This window comes from Bufo bufo, chromosome 10 (genome assembly GCF_905171765.1).
Source record: "Bufo bufo chromosome 10, aBufBuf1.1, whole genome shotgun sequence".
NCBI lineage: Eukaryota > Metazoa > Chordata > Amphibia > Anura > Bufonidae > Bufo > Bufo bufo.
In genome coordinates, this window is record NC_053398.1 from 22461520 (window position 1) to 22481927 (window position 20408).

The window sequence follows — 20408 nt, forward strand, 5'->3', positions numbered from 1 at the left end:
CTGGACTCATATCTGCAGGTTTTCTCCATGTCTGCATGAGTTTCCTTTGACTATTCCGGATTCTTCCCCTCCATTCAAAAAAAGTAATTTTCCAGTAGTAAAATATAGATGACCTATCCTTAGGATAGATCATCAGTATCTGATTGGTGGGGGTCCAACACCCGGCCCCCCCCCGCGGATTTGCTGTTTGAAGTGGCTGCATAGCTGTGGCCTCCTCACAGCTTACCAAGCACAGTGCCATACATTGTATAGTGGCTGAGCTTGGTATTGCAGCCCAGGCCTTTTCATTTGAACGTCACGGAGAGGCACATAGGCCACTGAACGATGAACATGACGTCACAGGCAACGGTAGTGGCCGCAGCCTCTTCAAACAGCTGATCGGTGGGGGTCCCAGAAGTCTGACCCCCCCCCCCCCAATCGATCTGATATTGATGACCTATCCTATCTATATATGAGATAAAAGGACATCTGAGGGAGCAGGAGACTTGAGGAATGATTGTGTATCTGCCATTTACAAAAAGCCATACACAGCCTTGAGCTGTCAATAATGAATGTTTATTAAAAAGGAAAATCATACATAATTGTAAACAAAATGTGTACAAATTAAACTCTCCCCGTTCCCCCCCGAAGAGTGAAAAGCGGCAGATGCAGGCCGAGACCCTGATGCAGTTCACGTTAATAAAATCTCTTCTGTTCATAGACGTATTTCTTGCCAGCAGGAACCTTGCGGAAAAACAGGCTGTTTCCCCGATTTGTGTTTCCCTAAAGAAAATAAAAGAAAGTAGAATCAGCTGCACAAAGTATACAAAGCTGCCTTACGTACTCTTACAACTTTAACGGATGTGCCGAACTGACACAGGGAAAGTCCAGGACACCTTCTCCAATTTCTAGGTACAGCTACATGCTATGGAACATGCGATTCATTTGCACCAAAACACCAGTCCGAAACCTGGCCCTAGAGAGACCCTGCTTATTTGGCTGCTCTTGGCAAACTAGTATCTCCACAAAGGATGGTGCATGAAGGGAGAAGCAGGAACTGACCAGTAGACAACCTTCAAAGGAGGACATACTATCTATAATCTCAATGGACTTCCAACATCCAGTCATCAGCATCATGCCATTTTGAGGGTGCAGGGCTATCAGACGTTTACTTTGTCAGTTCTTTAGTGTTCCTCCAGTTACAACTCCTGTTGGCAACTCCCAGCTGTACGTGGAAGAGTTAAAGGGGTTGTTTCATCTCGCTAGGATATGCCACCAACTTTAGATGGGTGTGGGTCCCACCTCAGACTCGCTCTTACCACCAGAACAGGCCCTCAAGAGTGAAGGAGTGCACACCGTGAAAGTGCGGCTACCTTCCATCCACTTCTATAGAAGTTCCAAAAATAGCAGTTCCAAAAATAGCTCACCTATTTATGGCAGTCCCATAGAGATGAGTGTAGAGGTGGCCATGCATCTCTATTGACAGCTATGAGACTTTTGAGAACAGCCAAGTTCATTGGCAATTTTGTGAACTCCCATAGCGGTGAATGCAGAGCACCTGAGCATGAGCAGTGCACTCTCCTTCAATTTGGAAGCCCCGTTCTGGAAATAGGAGCAGGCCCCAGGTGGGACCCGCACCTATCTGACATTGGTGGCCTATCCTGGGACAACCCTTTTAAAGAATTTCATTAGTCTTGGAAGATCTTCGGCTCCATCAGGTATGACAAGAAGATGCCAGAAGCCGAGTCCACTATGCCTTTTTTTGACTTTTCATTTTTCTTCCCCATCTTCCTTAAAACCATAACTTTTAAATTTTTCAGTTCACATTGCTTTATGAGGGCTTATTTTTAGCGGGACAAGTTGTACTTTCTAATGCCACCATTTAATTTTTTGCGGGACAAACTGTAGTTTTTATTGATACCATTTTGGAGTGTGTTTGACTTTTTCATCACATTTTATTAGAAGCGATGAAAAAAAATGGCAAATTGGCCATTTTGACCCTTTTTTCCATTACGTCATTTGCCGTATTGGAAAAATATTTTTATATTTTAATAGTACGGGCGTTCTCAGTGGCGTTGATACCCATGATGTTTATATTTTTTATTTATGTATTTATTTTTTTCTACGGAGAGGGGGGCAATTTAAACTTTGATATTTATTTTTTTTTTAAAAATGTTTTTTTTAACTTTTTTTATGATTTTGAAGCTTGTATTTGAGCCTACAAAATCAATTTTTTTTATTTTTATTCTGAACAATCATGGATTTTTTTGATCCAATATTTGTACAGAATTGCTCATTTCTTATGTTGGCCATCGCATTGAAATCAATTACCGGCATCCTCATTGACTGCAGAGGATGCCGGTAAGAAGCCCAGTTTTTCACCCTTTAGATGCCATGATCTCCCTTGATCACGGTATCTAAAGGCTATAATGACCACGATCGGCATTATTGCCGGTTGCGGCCATTAGCTGCGGGTCTCAGCTGTTTGAAACAGCGGGAGTCTCGGGGGCCTGGACCAATGAGAACGTCTGATATGACTCAGGCACCTAAGAAGTCTTTCCAAACTTGATAAATGCCTTCAATGAAGGCTCCAGGAAATACTAGTGCAGGGCTTGAGGGGGCGGAGCATGACACAGTCAAAAGCCAAGAAATAAAACGTTTCTTTACCTCTTTACTGAGCTGACTCCAGCAGTCTGTCCAGGAAGAGTACACAGGGGCGTAGGGAAGGCTGCCACCAGCGAGCCTGTAAGATGAAAGCATCCGCGCCCATTATAAGTCAGTAAAGAAAGTTGCAGACAGACAGACACCAGGGGAGGATACTGACCCGCAGTTATTCACAGCCATGAGGTTTGACACTAGGACAAATGGATATGTCAGCATGCTGGCCAGGAACTGCAGAGACAAGAAGTAGATGAGTAAGCCAAGTCACCCTCAAAACTATATATATGGAAATTAGAAATCTAAAGCTGGCCATAGACAGGTCAATGAATTTGGCAATTGACTACTTTTTCCATAGTGCTAGATAACCTGGACCTCCTGCACACAGCATAGAGTGCACTCGGAAAGTCTTCAGACCCTTTCACTTTGCCTTGTGCTAAAAAAAAATAAAGTTCAAGTTTTTCCTGATCATTCTGCACTCAGTCCCCCATAATGAGAAAGTGAAAGCGAAATGTTAGAAATCTTTGCTAATTTATTGAAAAAAAATAAAATCTTGCATTGACATAAGTATTCAGACCTTTACTCAGGACTTAGTTGAAGAACCTTTGGCAGCAATTACAGCCTCCAATCTTCTTGGGGGATGATGTCACAAGGTTTGAACACCTGGATTTGGAGATTTTCTGCAGATCCTCTCCAGCTCTGTCAGGTTGGATGGGGGCCGTTGGTAGACAGCCATTTCTAGGTCTTTCCAGAGATGTTCCATTAGGTTCAGGGATCTGGCTGGACATTCACAGAGTTGTGTCTCTAAGCCGCTCCTGTGTTGTCTTGGATGTGTGCTTAGTTATTGTCATGTTGGAAGGTGAACCTTTAGCCCAGTCTGAGGACCAGAGTGCTCTGGATCAGGTTTTCATTAAGGATATCTCTGTACCTCGCTCCATTCAGCTTTCCCTTAACCCTGACCAGTCTCCGTGTCCCCCTGCATGATGCTGCCACCATCGTGCTTCACTGTAGGGATAGTATCAGGCAGGTGATGAACGGCGCATGGTTTCCTTCAGACATAATGCTTAGAATTTAGTTTTAACCACATAGTTGTTCAGTTTAATATTATGCACACCAGGATATATGCAAAGCCGGTGTGGCTTCAGGTGCGGATTACGAGATCACTCCAACTGCATACGTTGTGGGAGCCCGAACGCAGACTATCTTCATCTGTTTTGGGATTGCCCTCTTCTAGATGGATATTGGGGAGCAATACAAGAACTTCTTGCTCGGCGACTGCAGATGGAGCTCCCTCGCCAGCCTGAGCTGTGGATCCTTGGGATCTGTCGGCTTTAAACTGACAGAAGCCAACACAGTTTTTTTTTTATTAGGGTAATGTTTTTGGCCCGTCTCCTGGTCTCCAGGTCCTGGTTTGCAGCCACCCCTCCACACGTCAACCAGTGGCTGAAACTAGTCAATAAAATCAAAGACTATGAGGCCATCTTGTACAGGCAGAGAGGCTCATATGATAAATGGCTTAGGGTTTGGGCAGTATGGAATGGGTGAAGGAATAATAAGACCTTAGGGTGACTGTTATATATATATATATATATATATACACACACACTTTTTTTCCCGGGGATGGCGGCATTGTGGGGGGAGGGAGGTGGATGGGTGGGCGGGAATGTATGCATTTTGTCTTTCTTATTTCTGTAAGTGTGAGATGAATAAAGAAAAAAATTTCAAAAAAATAAAATAAAAATTGAGGCCAAGGAGTTTGATCTCTATTTCACCGAAGGGGGAAAATCTTCTTTATCACAGTCTCTTGAGAGATTTTTTATTTTTTTGATTGTTCACCTTCTGGAAGTTTCTCCCATCTGGACACAGGATCTTTGAAGCTCAGCTATAATGATCATTGGGCTCTTGGTCACCTCTCTTACCACGGTCCTTTTATCCCAATCACTTAGTTTGGTGGGGCGGCCATCTCTAGGAAGAATCCTGGTGGTTCCAAACTTCTTCCTTTTAAGGATTATGGAGGCCACTGTGCTCTTGAGAACTTTCAGTGCAGCAGAAGATTTTTGTCCCCTTCTCCAGATCTGTGCCTCCACACAAGCCTGTCTCTGAGCTCTACAGGCAGTTCTTTCTTCCTCATGGCTTTGTTTTGCTCTGATATGAATTGTCAGCTGTGTCTTTCCAAATCATGTCCAATCAGCTGAATTTATCACAGGTGGACTCCACTCAAGGTATAGAAACATCTCAAAGATGATCAAGAGAAATGGGAGGCCCCCAGACCTAAATTTCAAGTGTCATAGCAAAGGGTCTGAATACTTACGTCCATAAAAAAAAAAAAAAAAGTTAGCTTTTCCTTTTTAATACAGTTGCAAACATTTCTAAAATTCTGCTTTCACTCTCTCATGATGCCATTATTTTAACATAAAAGCAGCGTTTCATCCTGTCGTAAAAAAAAAAACCCAGAGAAGCTCAAGATGAAGTGCTCCACCCAGTGGTGCACAGCAGTATTACACTCACCCCAGTGACAGCTTGAGAGTAGCTTTTCATCTCAACCATTGCCTAGAAAGAGAAAAATATATGGAAGTGAGCTGGTGTGTGAAAGTGGTGGAAACGCCTACTCCACAGGGCGCTGCGGAGGCGATATATCGCAGACCTACCTCACTTTCCAGAGCGTATTTGTTAATGACAAAAGCCACCATGTTACAGATCCATAGGGAGAGCACATCTCCGAGTAGTCTCGGAATCAGACCACTAAATAGAAAGAGAGGAGATGAAACGTAATTAAAATAATTTGTGTGACAATGGACGTCCACGGTCAGTATAGGTATGGTCTAAGCGTGGCTCTTCACACAGGATACAGACTGACGCCCCTTGGGGTCTTTTCACACTACGTCCCGATAGATGCCTCAGATGGGCACAGCATAACGCAATGTGTGCCTTATCACGTCTCTTCTGACGCCTGGTATAAATAACTGCAATGGTTTCCTTTGCCTATGACGATGAATATCATTCTTTAGCGTACTGGTGGCACTGGTACGTCCTCCTACTCCCACTGCAGCTCAGCCCCATGGATTGGCTTGTCATGACTAGTAGGGGGCACTTAGGAGCCCACTGACTGCATTTGAGCTCTGTAAATTAGTCTCCCTCTAGTGGTGGCTTTTATGGACACACTTATATTCAAGCAACTGTCTCCTTTAGTGCATCTCAACTCCTTTCAAATGAATGAAGGGTTGAGAGAGGTGCGGTGTTACTAGTGCTGTGAAGGGGTCCCTTTCATTTTGATGATTACTGTGGTACCGTGGGTCAGACCCACACTGGTTCCAAATGGATGGCCAATCCTAAGGACACGTAATACAGGAATAAGGGCTCCTGACACACCGCCCATGCCAGCATGGACACCCATACAGAATACAAGCAGGCAGGGAGTAAACAGGACAATCTAGCAGACTAAGGCCGGCCATACACCACAAGATACCCGACAGCAGGACCCTCGCTGGGCTGACAGCTATCATTCCTGATCCCCTCATGCTCAACCAAGTAAAAGCATGTGTTCTCAGTAGGAAGAACCAGAGGAGGCGGACGGCTTCTTATCTCTCAGAGAACAATAGGTTCTCCAACATGCCCATTCCTTATCTCACCCAACATCTGCTGCAGTGGAGAATCCGGAGGCCTCCTATACACATTAGGCTACTTTCACACTCGCATTTGTCACACTCGTCATGGATGGATCTGTTCAGATAATACAACCGTCTGCATCCGTTCAGAACGGATCCGTTTGTATCATCTTTAACATGGCCAAGACGGATCCGTCTTGAACACCATTGAAAGTCAATGGGAGACGGATCTGTTTTGTGCCAGATTGTGTTAGTGAAAACGGATCCGTCCCCATTGACTTACATTGTGTGCCAGGACGGATCCGTTTGGCTCAGTTTAAATCAGACGGACACCAAAACGCTGCAAGCAGCCTCCAGAGGAATGGAGACTGAACTGATGCCTTCTGAGCGGATCCTTTTCCATTCAGAAGGCATTAGAATGCAAACTGATCCGTTTTGGACCGCGCCCTGAGCGGATCTCACAAACGGAAAGCCTAAACGCCAGTGTGAAAGTAGCCTTAGATGGTCAGGAAACATACAGATACACAAGTACAGAATAGGAACTCACGCAAAAAATCCCAGCAGTCCTTCCTCTCTGTATATCGTCACTATGGAGCCGAACACCCCACTGAAAAAGATCATCAGAGTCAGAGATTACATCAGAGACACAGCAATAGTCACTGCCATCAATGTGCACTGCGGCTCTTGGCATCAAGAGAATTGTATCAGGCTGACACATACTCATATTTGGTCTCTCTCCCAATGAACTGGACCATACACCGTAGTGTGATCACTGCAAATGAAGAGGAGAAGATACGCGTTAATCCAATACACTCAATTGGTCAACCTAAAATTTGGAAGCGCACATGTTAGTGTGCGTCAATGTCTTCGTAATCTGTCACACCTACATGATGGTAACAAAAACAATCCATTAGTAGCCCAAGATATTAATATCAATGGCCTGTCCTATGATAAACAAAATTAAAAATGAGTGTTGGTCAAAGACACCCTCCTCTCGAGACTGGAAGAGGGTATTTGAGGCAACAAAGGAGGGCGCCAAGAGGGAAACGACTAAGGCTACTTTCACACTAGCGTTCGGAGCGGATCCGTCTGATGTTTCATCAGACGGATCCGCTCCTATAATGCAAACGCTTGCATCCGTTCAGAACGGATCCGTTTGCATAACAGTTTATTTCAGATCTGATTTTTCACTTCGGAAAACTCAGATCCGACAGTATATTCTAAACACAGAAGCGTTCCCATGGTGATGGGGACGCTTCAAGTTAGAATATACTGAGAACTGTGTACATGACTGCCCCCTGCTGCCTGGCAGGTGCTTCCAGGCAGCAGGGGGCAGACCCCCCCCCCCCCCCCTCCTGTATTTAACTTATTGGTGGCCAGTGCGGCCCCCCCTCCCTCCCCAGTATTAATTGTAAGCAGTGCGGCCCCCCTCCCTCTATATTCATCGGTGGCCAGTGCGGATATTAAATATGAGCAGTGCGGTCTCCCCCTCCCTCCCTCCCTCCCCAGTATTAAATATGAGCAGTGCGGTCTCCCCCTCCCTCCCTCCCCAGTATTAAATATGAGCAGTGCGGTCTCCCCCTCCCTCCCCAGTATTAAATATGAGCAGTGCGGTCTCCCCCTCCCTCCCTCCCCAGTATTAAATATGAGCAGTGCGGCCTCCCCCTCCCTCTATTCATTGGTGGCCAGTGCGGATTCAAAGTATTGTGATCAGTGCGGCCTCTCCTCTCGACCCCCCCCCCCCCCCCCATCATTGGTGGCAGCGGAGAGTACCGATCGGAGTCCCAGTTTAAATCGCTGGGGCTCCGATCGGTTACCATGGCAGCCAAGACGCTATTGCAGTCTTGGCTGCCATGGTTACTTAGCAACAAATAGCAGCATTATACTTACCTGAAGAGCTGCGATCTATGTGACCGGCCGGGAGCTCCTCCTACTGGTAAAGTGACAGGTCTGTGCGGCGCATTGCCTATAGACCTGTCACTTACCAGTAGGAGGAGCTCCCGGCCGGTCACATAGATCGCAGCTCTTCAGGTAAGTATAATGCTGCTATTTGTTGCTAAGTAACCATGGCAGCCAAGACTGCAATAGCGTCTTGGCTGCCATGGTAACCGATCGGAGCCCCAGCGATTTAAACTGGGACTCCGATCGGTACTCTCCGCTGCCACCAATGATGGGGGGGGGGGGGGGTCGAGAGGAGAGGCCGCACTGATCACAATACTTTGAATCCGCACTGGCCACCAATGAATAGAGGGAGGGGGAGACCGCACTGCTCATATTTAATACTGGGGAGGGAGGGAGGGGGAGACCGCACTGCTCATATTTAATACTGGGGAGGGAGGGAGGGGGAGACCGCACTGCTCATATTTAATACTGGGGAGGGAGGGAGGGGGAGACCGCACTGCTCATATTTAATACTGGGGAGGGAGGGAGGGGGAGACCGCACTGCTCATATTTAATACTGGGGAGGGAGGGAGGGGGAGACCGCACTGCTCATATTTAATACTGGGGAGGGAGGGAGGGGGAGACCGCACTGCTCATATTTAATATCCGCACTGGCCACCGATGAATATAGAGGGAGGGGGGCCGCACTGCTTACAATTAATACTGGGGAGGGAGGGGGGGCCCCACTGGCCACCAATAAGTTAAATACAGGAGGGGGGGGGGTCTGCCCCCTGCTGCCTGGCAGCACCTGCCAGGCAGCAGGGGGCAGTCATGTACACAGTTCTCATTATATTCTAACTTGAAGCGTCCCCATCACCATGGGAACGCCTCTGTGTTAGAATATACTGTCGGATTTGAGTTTCACGATGTAACTCAAATCCGATGGTATATTCTAACATTGAGGCGTTCCCATGGTGATGGGGACGCTTCAAGTTAAAATATACCATCGGATTGGAGAAAACTCCGATCTGATGGTATAATCTTGACTTTACATTGAAAGTCAATGGGGGACGGATCCGTTTGAAATTGCACCATATTGTGTCAATGTCAAACGGATCCGTCCCCATTGACTTGCATTGTAAGTCTGGACGGATCCGTTTGGCTCCGCACGGCCAGGCGGACACGAAAACGCTGCAAGCTGCGTTCGGGTGTCCGCCTGCTGAGCGGAGCGGAGGCCAAACGGTGCCAAACTGATGCATTCTGAGCGGATCCGCATCCACTCAGAATGCATTGGGGCAGTACGGATCCGTTCGGGGCCGCTTGTGAGAGCCTTCAAACGGAACTCACAAGCGGAGCCCCGAACGCTAGTGTGAAAGTAGCCTAAAAGAGATATATAATATAGGATAAAGGCGGAGGCTGCCAAGGGGTGGCTGGAGGCGTAGGGCAAGCTACTGCATAAATGAAAAGTGGAAGCATATAAAAACAGGGGTCCACCACCCAGACGGCGCCAAACCTTGTGGGGTCCCGGAACCAGGACTAAAAGTGTAACAATAAAGTAAAATCAAAGGAGAATAGATGTTAAAATGCTAATATGTCGTATTGTTCTTGCGGAATCAATAAAACCAATCTTAATCAAATGAAATGACGGTGACTTACTTCACTGAGGAGGGGGTCAATGGGATGAAGCTCAAGACACCCAAGGACCGAACCTCCCCCCCCCCCCCGCCAAGATCGTTTGTAGCATTGTAGGAAATAAACACGGCCGTGTCCAACACTTCGGGTGCTTTTTTTCCTCTTTTTATTTCTTTAAAAATCACAGGTGGGCTCAACGCGTTTCGGGGGAATACAAACCATCCCTTCATCAGGAGCAGTGTAAGCAAGTACAAAACAGCTAAAAGCAGTAATAAAGACATAACTCACCATTTGGCTTTATTTACCTGACTGGATAATGCCATAATAATTCCGGGACTCCACAAGGTTTGGCGCCGTCTGGGTGGTGGACCCCTGTTTTTATACGCTTCCACCTGTCATATGATCCCGGTGGGGGTCTGACACCCCACACACCTGACGATCAGCCGTTTCAGAGTAGCTACAGCGCTGGAACTACACAGCTCCGTTCCATTGTGCAGTGAACGTGCTGTGGAGTGTTGCGCGCCCATTGAAGTGAATGGGAGCAGAGCTCCAGGTGCAAACTTCATCCGCTGCCCAAAGAATGGAGCTGTGTAGTTCCAGGTACTCTGAAACAGCTGACCTGCAGCGGTGCACGGGGTTGGACCCCCACTAATTTTATAATGATGGCCTATCCAGAAGATAGGCTATTAATATAAAAATTCTGGGTTCAGGGTCCTACATCCTCATTGCATTGCAAAGGGTGAAATCCGTGGCATACACTGACATGCTGCAGATTTAAAATCCACACCGCAAAACCAGTGCGGTGCAAAAACCTCTGCATTGTGTGTATGAGACTGCTGCCAACCAATTACCTCTGCCCCTCTTATCAGTGAGTTTCCGCTTGCAGCACATTGCCCATGACTTGCATAGTCAGGCTGCAGCCCCTCCTGTGCCTTCTGCTCAGAGTTTTAACTGCTGAAGACTATGCACTCCTAAAAAGCAAACTGAAGGACTCTTATGATGTAGGCCACCTGATGGCGTAGTGGGCACGACTTCACGCATTGGCTTGAGTTCCTCATTAAGAAGCCCGACATACCGTGGAAGGGGTGTGTGATGAGGGTAGCAGCTGACCGGGCAATCATCTCATTAGTGGTCTGAAAAAAAAAACTGAAATCAGACGCATGTCAAGGACCCATCACATAAGGAAGAAGGAAGCCATACTGGAACAGGACCAACCTTTACTGAGCGCTTACCTCTTTGATAACATGATCAAGGGACGGGTTTTCTTTTTGTCTCGATCCAGTTTCCTAGAAGACAAAAAAGAATGCAAAATAAAACATTACATTAATTTACTTAAATAAATGACTCTCCTAATTGCCCTCTACAGGATAGAAGATGCTTTACACCCCACGTCCACCTCTGTGCAGCCTTCTATGGTCTAATCCTAAATATAACACCTCCAGGAGCAGAACCCAGGGCGATCAGCCTGATAGCAGAGGTTGTTGTTGATGTAAGCGACGTGTCTGTATTCGTGGATTTCAAAGCACCAAGCAGCATTACTGAGCGCAGCTCTGGATTTAGTGCCAGAGATGAAGAAAATAATTCAAGATCAGGACAAAATAAGTAAAGAAAATGATATATGAAGCCGATCAATATCATTAGCTTATTTTAGCGGCAAAATTATCTTTAAAAGTGGAGCTGTGCTTCAAACTAAAGGCTCTATTACACGGGCAGATAATCGGTAAGATGATCGCTAACAAGCGTTTGTAGTAATGCTCATCTGGCAATGTAATACTGCCGCCGATTACACGATGAACGAGCAAACAATTGTTCATCGGGTAATCACGATCTTTTGAAACCTCACAGTTTGCTGGCAGATCGTGTCATGTAATAAGCGCTCTGCTGAAGGCTACATGCACACGCAGCGGATCCGCAAAACATGGATGGCATCCATGTGCGTTCCGCAATTTGCGGATTGGCACGGACATCCTTTAATATAACTGCCTATTCTTGTCCACAAAGCGCGGACAAGAATAGGACAGGTTATATATTTTTTTTTTGAGGGGCCACGGAACAGAGAAACGGATGCGGACAGCACACAGAGTGCTGTCCGCATCTCTTGCAGCCCTATTGAAGTGAATGGGTCCGCATCTGAGCCGCCAAAACTGCAACTTGAATGCGGACAAAAACAACGTGTGCATGAGGCCGAAGGCAAACAATGAAAGTATATATGCATTAGCGATCGCTCATCCCTGTATTGAGGAGGGGATTGCTGCAAGTAATAGCAGCGGTCTCCTCCTCCAGCGAGTAGGCGATTGACAGGAGAGAACGCTTCCCTCCCGACAATCATCTGCTCGGTCTGCCCGTGTAATAGGGACTTCCAAGATGTAAAGTTTGTCTGTACTGTGACATATGAAGCCTTCAAGTATTTCTTAGCATCTGAAAGGAACAAGTATGCGGATAAGTATGGCATTGCTGGGGTTCCAACTGCTTGGCCCGTGCCCATGTATCAATGGATTAGCAGGTTGCCTCTCTGCTGCCGCTCCATTGATTCTCTCTAGGACTGCCGGGGATAGCCGTGTACAGTGCTGCATTAATATGGTCCAGCTGCTCCATTCATGGGGGCACAGGACTCGATATTATCTACCAGCGGTAGGACCCTTCTCTCTCCTATCTTGTAGGTCAGGGATAACTGTATAACTTGGCACAACGTCTTAAAACGAACCTCCCAACAGCTGTGAACTGGAGATATTCCAAAATCAATAGCTGCTATCAACTAACCACTGATCTGATCACTGGGAAGACTCGCCCTTTCCCAGTGATCAACTGGGGAGAACTTGGTACCAAGTGTTCAATTATTCTGCAGCACTAATGTAGAGGAGATAAAAGCATTGCCATTGTAATCAATGGACTGATAATGTATTGCGTGGTCATGCCGAGTCCGCCACCTAGAGATGGGTCCTGAACAGGGAACTGCGAATTCCCTAATAAGCTATTAGACAACGTTCATTTTCTCCCTTTCATTAAATCCCTAAAGTAAGTGACTTACCTCCATCTGATTCTGATTCTGGTAGCGCTGAGAAAGGGAAGAAGAAATGGCATTAGCAAAAGTGAAAAGGACATTACACTAACTTTCCTGTACAAATACTATGGGGGAGGAGGGATCCATCATGACCTTTGTGCCAGTTTTCTGCCATCCCATTTACGCACACAGCACAGCACTACTGCAAAAGTGGTCAGTGCTTAAAGGGGTTTTCCAGGAGCACAATATTCATGATCTATGCACAGGACAGGTCATCAATATCTGATCAGTGGGGGCCCGACTCATAGCAACCCAGCGGAAGAAGCCATGGTGCCTCTTCCTAGGCCAGTGACGTCACGCTGATCGATCACATGGCCTAAGTGCAAGTATACATAGGCTAAGTCATCAATATCAGATCAATGGGGGTCAGACTCCCAGGACCCCCAGCGATCAGCTGTTTGCAGATGCTGCGGCCCCTTCCTTTGCCTGTGACGTCAAGTTCATCGTTCAGTGGCCTATGTGCCTCTCAGTACCATTCAAGTGAATGGACCTGAGCTGCAATACCAAGCACGACCACTATACGCTCACTGGAGTATGGCAGCAGGGTCGGAGGTCAAATCCCCACTCATCTGAAAATGACCACAGAATGGCTAATACCGTACTCCTGGAAAACCCCTTTAAACGAAAGGCCAGTACTTTGGTCAGCTGATAGATTTTGGTGTAAACTGTAGAGCAGATCTATGTCAGCTCACGTGCCTCTTGATAAAAAAAAAAGTGTGCTGGTGTATGAGGCGCCAAATTTATTAAGACAGTCATATGAGACACCAGTCATAAAAATTCCCCAATATATATATATTAATTTCCAGTTCATGGCTCTGCGTCCAGGTGAGCGCAGAGGAGACAGCCCTCTAACAGCACAATGCAGCATCCAAACATAACGCAATCAGGCGGCCCATGTCCTAATAATGCACCTCCACATAATGCCCAGCGACCCGATCATCAGCTGGTATGTGCCATTGGTATTAGCAACCGTTACCTGCAAGACTTTGCTATGCACCACAGTGCCCACCGCCCCAGCGCACAGTCGGGGAGTCAAGCCCTTGAAGAGTCCTCTCTTGCCATCAACATGAATGATGTGTTTTGCTGCAATACATACACGGATAGGTTACAGGCCCATCGGCGGGTGAGGAACTCAAATTCTGAGAACACTTCTCAATGACATTCACGGCACGCCGAAAGGAAGCTTGCTCCATGACCAAGGGGCTGCAGCTGGAGGTGGTGGCGGCTGACAACCCCAAAGAGGAGGAGATGATGAGGGCAGATGGCAACAAGGACTGCAGCCGTCACCAGTCAGGTCTATGGAGCTTATGGCTAATTCAGGTTTGTTAATATACAGCCTTGCAGGTCTCATGGGAAGGAATATAAGACCATGTCTGTATATAATGTTACATACAATATTAAAGAACTCAAACACTTTGCTTTATTAAAGGGGTTGTACAGGATTCCAACAACATGGCTTCTTCCAAAAGCAGTTCCACGCCTGTCTGCAAGTTGTGTGTGGTATTGGCGCTCAGGCCTATTCTCTTCACTGGACCTGAGCGGCAATGCCAGTCACAACACATGGGCAAGTGTGGCACTGATTCTGGAAGAAAGTAGCCATGTTTTTCATATCCTGTATAATCTCTTTAATCATGCACCAAAGTAGTATAGGGAGACACAACGCGTCAAACTCAAAATTAAAGTGACCACGCCCCTTTTCAGCCACCCATAACCATGCCCATTCCACCCATAACCATGCCCATTCCACCCATAACCACCGCCCAAACCACACCTAAAATACCGCCCTTTATCAAGTCAGTAATTTAATTAAGTTTAATAGGTTCAAAAATAAAATGATATCAAGCTTGTATTAAAGGGTTTCTGTCACCCCATTAAACCGTTTTTTTTTTTTCTTTAATAATAATCCCTATAGTGCGATCTCATGATACATAATCAAATTAATAATTTTGGTTCAGTAGATTTTGATAAAAAACGATTTTTAAAATATGCTAATTACCTTGCTACCAGCAAGTAGGGCGTCTACTTGCTGGTAGCAGCCGCATCCTCCTCTGGTAATGACGCCCCCTCGGCAACATGATTGACAGGGCCAGGGAAGGGAATCTTTCTGTGCTGGCGCTGTTAGAATTTGAAATCTCGCGCCTGCGCCGTACCTGGCTTCAATCGGCGCAGGCGCACTGAGAGGCGGCCGCTCGCTCGACCACTCTATCCTCAATGCGCCTGCGTCGATGACGTCATCGCATACACCCGGAAGAGAAGACGCCGGCATCGCTGGAAGGAGCCGGAGAGTCTGGATGACGTCGCTGGATGCTCGAATCAGGTAAGTATGTATGTAATAACCATGCTGCCACAAAAACCACCAACGAAATGGGACTAAAAAACAATAAATAATTGTTATCAAAATTACAATTATTAACACTATACCACCAACGATTGAAGCCAGGTACGGCGCAGGCGCGAGATTTCAAATTCTAACAGCGCCAGCAGAGGAGGATTACCTTCCCTGGCCCTGTCAATCAGCATGCCGAGGGGGCGTCATTACCATCGGAGGATGCGGCTGCTACCAGCAAGTAGCCGCCCTACTTGCTGGTAGCAAGGTAATTAGCATATTTTAAAAATCGTTTTTTAGCAAAATCTACTGAACCAAAATTATTAATTTGATTATGTATCATGAGATCGCACTATAGGGATTATTATTAAAGAAAAAAAAAAAAACGGTTTAATGGGGTGACAGAAACCCTTTAAGCTTACATTAAACTCTTATTAAAGAGGTCCTTTAGTGGGTCTGTAGTAAGTGAGATAAATATCTGTACCTGTACCTGCGGTTTTCTGAGATTTAAATACTGATGGCCTATCCCCTACAAAGGTCATCAGTATCTGATCGGTGGGGGTCCAGCACCCAGGACCCCTGCCAATCAGCAGTTTGAGAAGGCACCGGCGTTCTCTGTGATCACCAAGCACAGTGCAGTACATTGTATAGCGGCTGTATACATTCCCTTCTATGGGGCTGACCTGCACCTAGGCCGTGTGACCGGTGAACGCCGCGGTGCTACTGCAAGCATCGCTGCCTTCTTGAACAGCTGACTGGCGGGGGTCCCGGGTGTCGGACCTATCCCGAGGATAGGTCATCGGTATTTAAGTCAATGAAAAACCCTTTAAATTGCCTTTACTCTCAGTTCACACTGTCGATTGTCTCCATGTTACTTTGTTCTGTCGTTTTCTGTTGACGCCTGCACAGATTTCACAGGACACTCACCATAGGCAAAAAATCCAGGGAGCTGGTACACCTGACGTCCAAAAAGGTTCCTTCCCAACGTCGGAGGCAGCGGCTCGTGTCCCACCTAGAATGCAAAAGCAGCACAGTCCATGAAGACGTACGGTCAACGCTACACCATGCGGATTGCTTATTACATGAGTGCATTAATAAAGGACTGAAACCCTGATGGAACCCATATGGACCCCGTTAAAATCAATGGGGCCCGTCGATGCCCACCACAAGGGCATAGCTTCCATTTTATACAGTAGCCATGACTCTAGTAAGAACATGGTCCCAGACAGGCCTATTAAGATAAGGACATCTGCATAATACTGGGTTATCTACTGACCCCCGTAGGGTACAAACACGAGGGACAAGAACGAAAGAACTTCCTGGTTCTGTAGTCACATGGTTTATCACATGACCCCTCTCAGCCAGTCAGCAGCTCTGAAAAGGACCATGTAATGCAGACATTTTTCCAATCCGTGCCCCGCAGTTTAGTAGGTTCTGCCACTCTTTGAGGATATCACTCAATTTTAAAAGGCCATCATACAGACAGGTAAACTGAAGGATTCTGGAGTTCCCCTTTAAATGGCTGTTACCCATTTAATATAAAAAAAAAAAAAGGGGAAGGAGGAAAAGTCAACAAAAACAAAAAGGCAAAAGTCATCAAAGACACTGAAGTTCATCTTAGGTCTTCAAATCCAACTTTGTCCAGGGATCCCGGCCAAGGCAGATGAAATTAATGGGTATGAAAACCAAGCTTGTTATATTTAGTGACTGACGCTCTAGGACTTGCCAAACAGGCCACGCCACAAGACGACCTCGCAGGGTAACCCTTTCATGGAAGGGATCGCAGGGTTAGAAAATAAAAGCCCCCAAACCTGTAATCATCTGCTCCGGCATCTGCAACGTTAGGAGCGGCGGCGGGTTGCGATAGATGGAAACGTCAAAACCACGATTATATTGTACCGGGCGGACCTATGCAGTAGGTACGTGGCACGTGACGGGTTAATGGTGTGAGGAAACCTTTTCGTGACTCGAACGTAAACCATATATAGAAGGCAGGAGGATTCTGACAAACTGCAGAGAAGAACGGAAGCTTCACCCAAGAGCATCTCAGAGAAGCGCCCCATAGGTACTGTGCCGTCTTATCTACTACTGGTACTGGTGGGTGGAGTGGTGAGCGCACCAGGGGACAGGAGGACAACTGGTTCATTGGCAATTGGGATAGGTTGGGTGCAGATTAGATTGTAAGGGCTGAGTCTGGGGAATTTAAAGTGGTACACGTGAAGACAGCGATACTTATCTGCTACTCGCCGATCCATTCTGGTCCCCATCTGGCAACTTCTGCCTGGGCAGGGTCACGTGCACTGTAGCAGCCAATGAAGAGCCTCGGTGGCGACACGTCACCGAAGAGGCCACTCACTGGCTGCAGCGGCGCACGCGACCTTGTCCATGCAGAAGTAGACAGACGGGGACTAGAAGTGCAGTGAAGGCATCCCAGGAGCTACAGAATCAGAATAGAGCAGGTACCGTAAGTATCGATCGAGTAATAATAAAAAAAATAAAAACCTTAGACAACGCAGAGGCTCATTTGCATATATTAAAACATAATGTTTCTCAGCAATGAGGACACATAGGAACATGGGAACAGCACAGATGCCTTCAGCTGCCAAGCGCACATGTAACAGGTCAGCCAGTGTCATAGGGACAAAACTGCTGACAGATGCCTCTTAAAGGGTTGTCTAGGGTTTTTTTTTTTTTTTTTATTACTCGATTGATACTTACGGTACCTGCTCTATTCTGATTCTGTAGCTCCTGGGATGCCTTCACTGCACTTCTAGTCCCCGTCTGTCTACTTCTGCATGAACAAGGTCGCGTGCGCCGCTGCAGCCAGTGAGTGGCCTCTTCGGTGACGTGTCCCCAATCGGCAAGTCCCCACCGAGGCTCTTCAAGAAAATAGCTCAGTCCAGGGCCTTGCACAACAATTCACTTATCTATACCTCAGTGGGGGGCTTTGGCGTGTCCTAGGTGGTCTATAAGCCGACTTCAGAAGCCTACTACTCTGTATTCCTTGTTAACTTGACAGTAGGTTACAGAAAGCTGCCCTTCTCAGCTACTCAATGCCAGTGTGACACCTCAGTAAGCTAAAGCTACAGGAACACGTCTGCCAAGTATCCCATTGCTTTTGCACACAGTCTGTATTTATACCTTTTGGACAATATCTTCATTTGAAGGGTCCGTGATTAGAAAAAACATGGCTGCTTTCTTCTAAAATTAGCGCCCATACCACATACAGCTCGTGGACAGGCGAGATATTGGTTTTTAGAAGAAAGCAGCCATGTTTTTCTAATCCTGGACAATCCCTTTAAGGGCTTGTACAGGTTCCATGTAGATTAACGGAAATGCCCATATCTATCTCCACAGAAGTATCCGGTCTTGGATCTGACATGAACAAGTTTGTGCTCTTTATCTTGGTCTGGACATGTTACCTCCAGTGCAGGACGATCCGTGGTGGCACCGGCGCCCCCGTTCGTCAGAAACGTGGTGTGTTGGATCTGCTGGTCACCCTGTGGTGCTACAGAAGCAGGCTCAAAGTGCCCCTGCTAGGCATCAACCTGTACGGTTGCTACTGCGGCACGGGAGGGACGGGAGCGGCCGTCGACGACGTGGACAGATGTTGTCTTCTCCATGACTGCTGCTACCGCTATTCCAGGCTGGACCTGCAGTGCCACAGTAAGGTAAAGTGGCAATTCTATAATTTTTCGTGTGGCGAGACCCAGACGCAATGCCATTCCTCCACCGTGTGCGGCCGGATGGCCTGCGAGTGCGACAAGCAGTTTGCGGAATGTCTGACCGAGGCGAAGCCCAAGAGGAAGCATTTCTTCTATAACAAGAAGGACATGTGTGTTGGTCCTCATGACGCCTGCCCAGAACTTCACCCAAACCTCACGGCTATACTACAGCAGACCCAGAACCTGACCGACCCAGACGGCAGCACCGCCAAGAGCAGGAAGAAGAGATGGAGAAGAAGACAGAAGTCCGAAAAGGGTGAAGAGTGGCAAGGCGTCGACGCGTCTCCTCTGTGGATATAATACCGGAAGGACTCGGTGCATTAAATTAATAATGTGCATGAAGTTTTTAGATGTTAAAGTGTTTTTCCAGGACTTCGATATTGATGACCTATCCTCAGGCTAGGTCATCAATATCAGAGCGGTGGGGGTCCGACACCCTGCACCCCCCACCGCTCAGATGTTTCGGGCAGTAGTCAGTGAGGGAAACTATTCAGTTTATGGAGAGGGAAGCACGACTCCATGTAGTGGCCGTTCTGGGGTACTGCAGCTCCGCTCCCATTCAGGAAGCACAGGAAACGAGAGTGTGTACGGAACCTACTGTAAACTGTATCATTTCCTGCGCTGTGGGTGCCCAAAACAGCTGATCGTTGATGGGTGCAGGGTGTCAGACCCCCAAGAATTGGTGGGGGGGTGCTGGGGGTATCAGTCCCCCACAGATTAGGATAGATGAGGATAGGTCCATCGATATCTGAAGCTTAAATTGTCCCTTTAATTAGCAGGAATTAAAGTGGATTGTTGAAAAAAAATAATACATTTTTAATGATGTCTGCAAATATTATCTCATCTGTCTAATGGGCGAGGGCGGCGAGAAGGGGAGGAGGGGAAAAAAAAAAATCTAAAAGCTCAAAAGAATAAAGTTTGTTCCATCTCCATCTCCATGTCTGAGTGATGATGTCATGCAAGTGGGCCAGCCAAGGGTGATGTCACTACGCAGTGCTTTTCTGGTGGTGTGCTCCCAACAGCACCCACTGCATTGGAGATGCCCACCTTATAATACAGGCCGGCTACAGATAACCAGATTTCTCCCCCTACCCTCCCTAAAAAATACACACCATGATGGCTGAACGTGCAGATTCACTTTAATGGGTCCGCGATCCGGCCGTTCCGCAAAAAAGATAGGACATGTTCTATCTTTTTGTGGAACGGAAGTACGCGACGAAACCCCACGGAAGCACTCCGTAGTGCTTCCGTGGGTTTCTGTTCCGTGCTTCCGTTCCGCAGCTCCGGATTTGTGGACCCATTGAGGTGAATGGGTCCGCATCTGTGATGCAGAATGCCCATGGAACCGCGCCCGTGTATTGCGGATCCGCAAATGCGGCAACGGGCAGCACACATTTGTGTGCAGGAGGCCTTAGGGCTTGTTCACACGAATGTATGGGTTCCGTTGCCATATTGCGGACCGCACTTGAATGGGTCCGCAGATCCGGAGGTGCGGTGCGGAACGGAAGCACGGAACGGAAACCCACGAAAGCACTACGGAT

General features: G+C 47.1%; 2 protein-coding genes across 2 annotated transcripts in view; one reads left to right on the forward strand and one right to left on the reverse strand.

Moving 5' to 3' along the window:
• Positions 1–533: 533 nt before the first annotated feature.
• The window catches only part of MTCH2 (mitochondrial carrier 2), a 27334-nt gene continuing 7459 nt past the window's right edge, over positions 534–20408 (reverse strand). Inside the window, exons 2-13 of the mRNA XM_040409246.1 lie at positions 16070–16154; positions 13793–13899; positions 12784–12810; positions 10988–11041; positions 10831–10888; positions 6963–7014; positions 6790–6849; positions 5286–5379; positions 5146–5187; positions 2804–2871; positions 2647–2722; positions 534–762 (exon numbers count right to left, since the gene is read on the reverse strand). Coding sequence (XP_040265180.1) covers positions 676–762; positions 2647–2722; positions 2804–2871; positions 5146–5187; positions 5286–5379; positions 6790–6849; positions 6963–7014; positions 10831–10888; positions 10988–11041; positions 12784–12810; positions 13793–13899; positions 16070–16154 — 810 coding nt within the window. The 3' untranslated portion in view covers positions 534–675. The remainder of the gene's footprint in view (positions 763–2646; positions 2723–2803; positions 2872–5145; positions 5188–5285; positions 5380–6789; positions 6850–6962; positions 7015–10830; positions 10889–10987; positions 11042–12783; positions 12811–13792; positions 13900–16069; positions 16155–20408) is intronic.
• On the forward strand, positions 18379–19478 carry LOC120980254 (basic phospholipase A2 Vb-2-like). Its single transcript, XM_040409247.1, has one exon. The coding sequence runs from the start codon at positions 18478–18480 to the stop codon at positions 19165–19167; it is 690 nt and encodes a 229-aa protein (XP_040265181.1). The 5' UTR covers positions 18379–18477; the 3' UTR covers positions 19168–19478.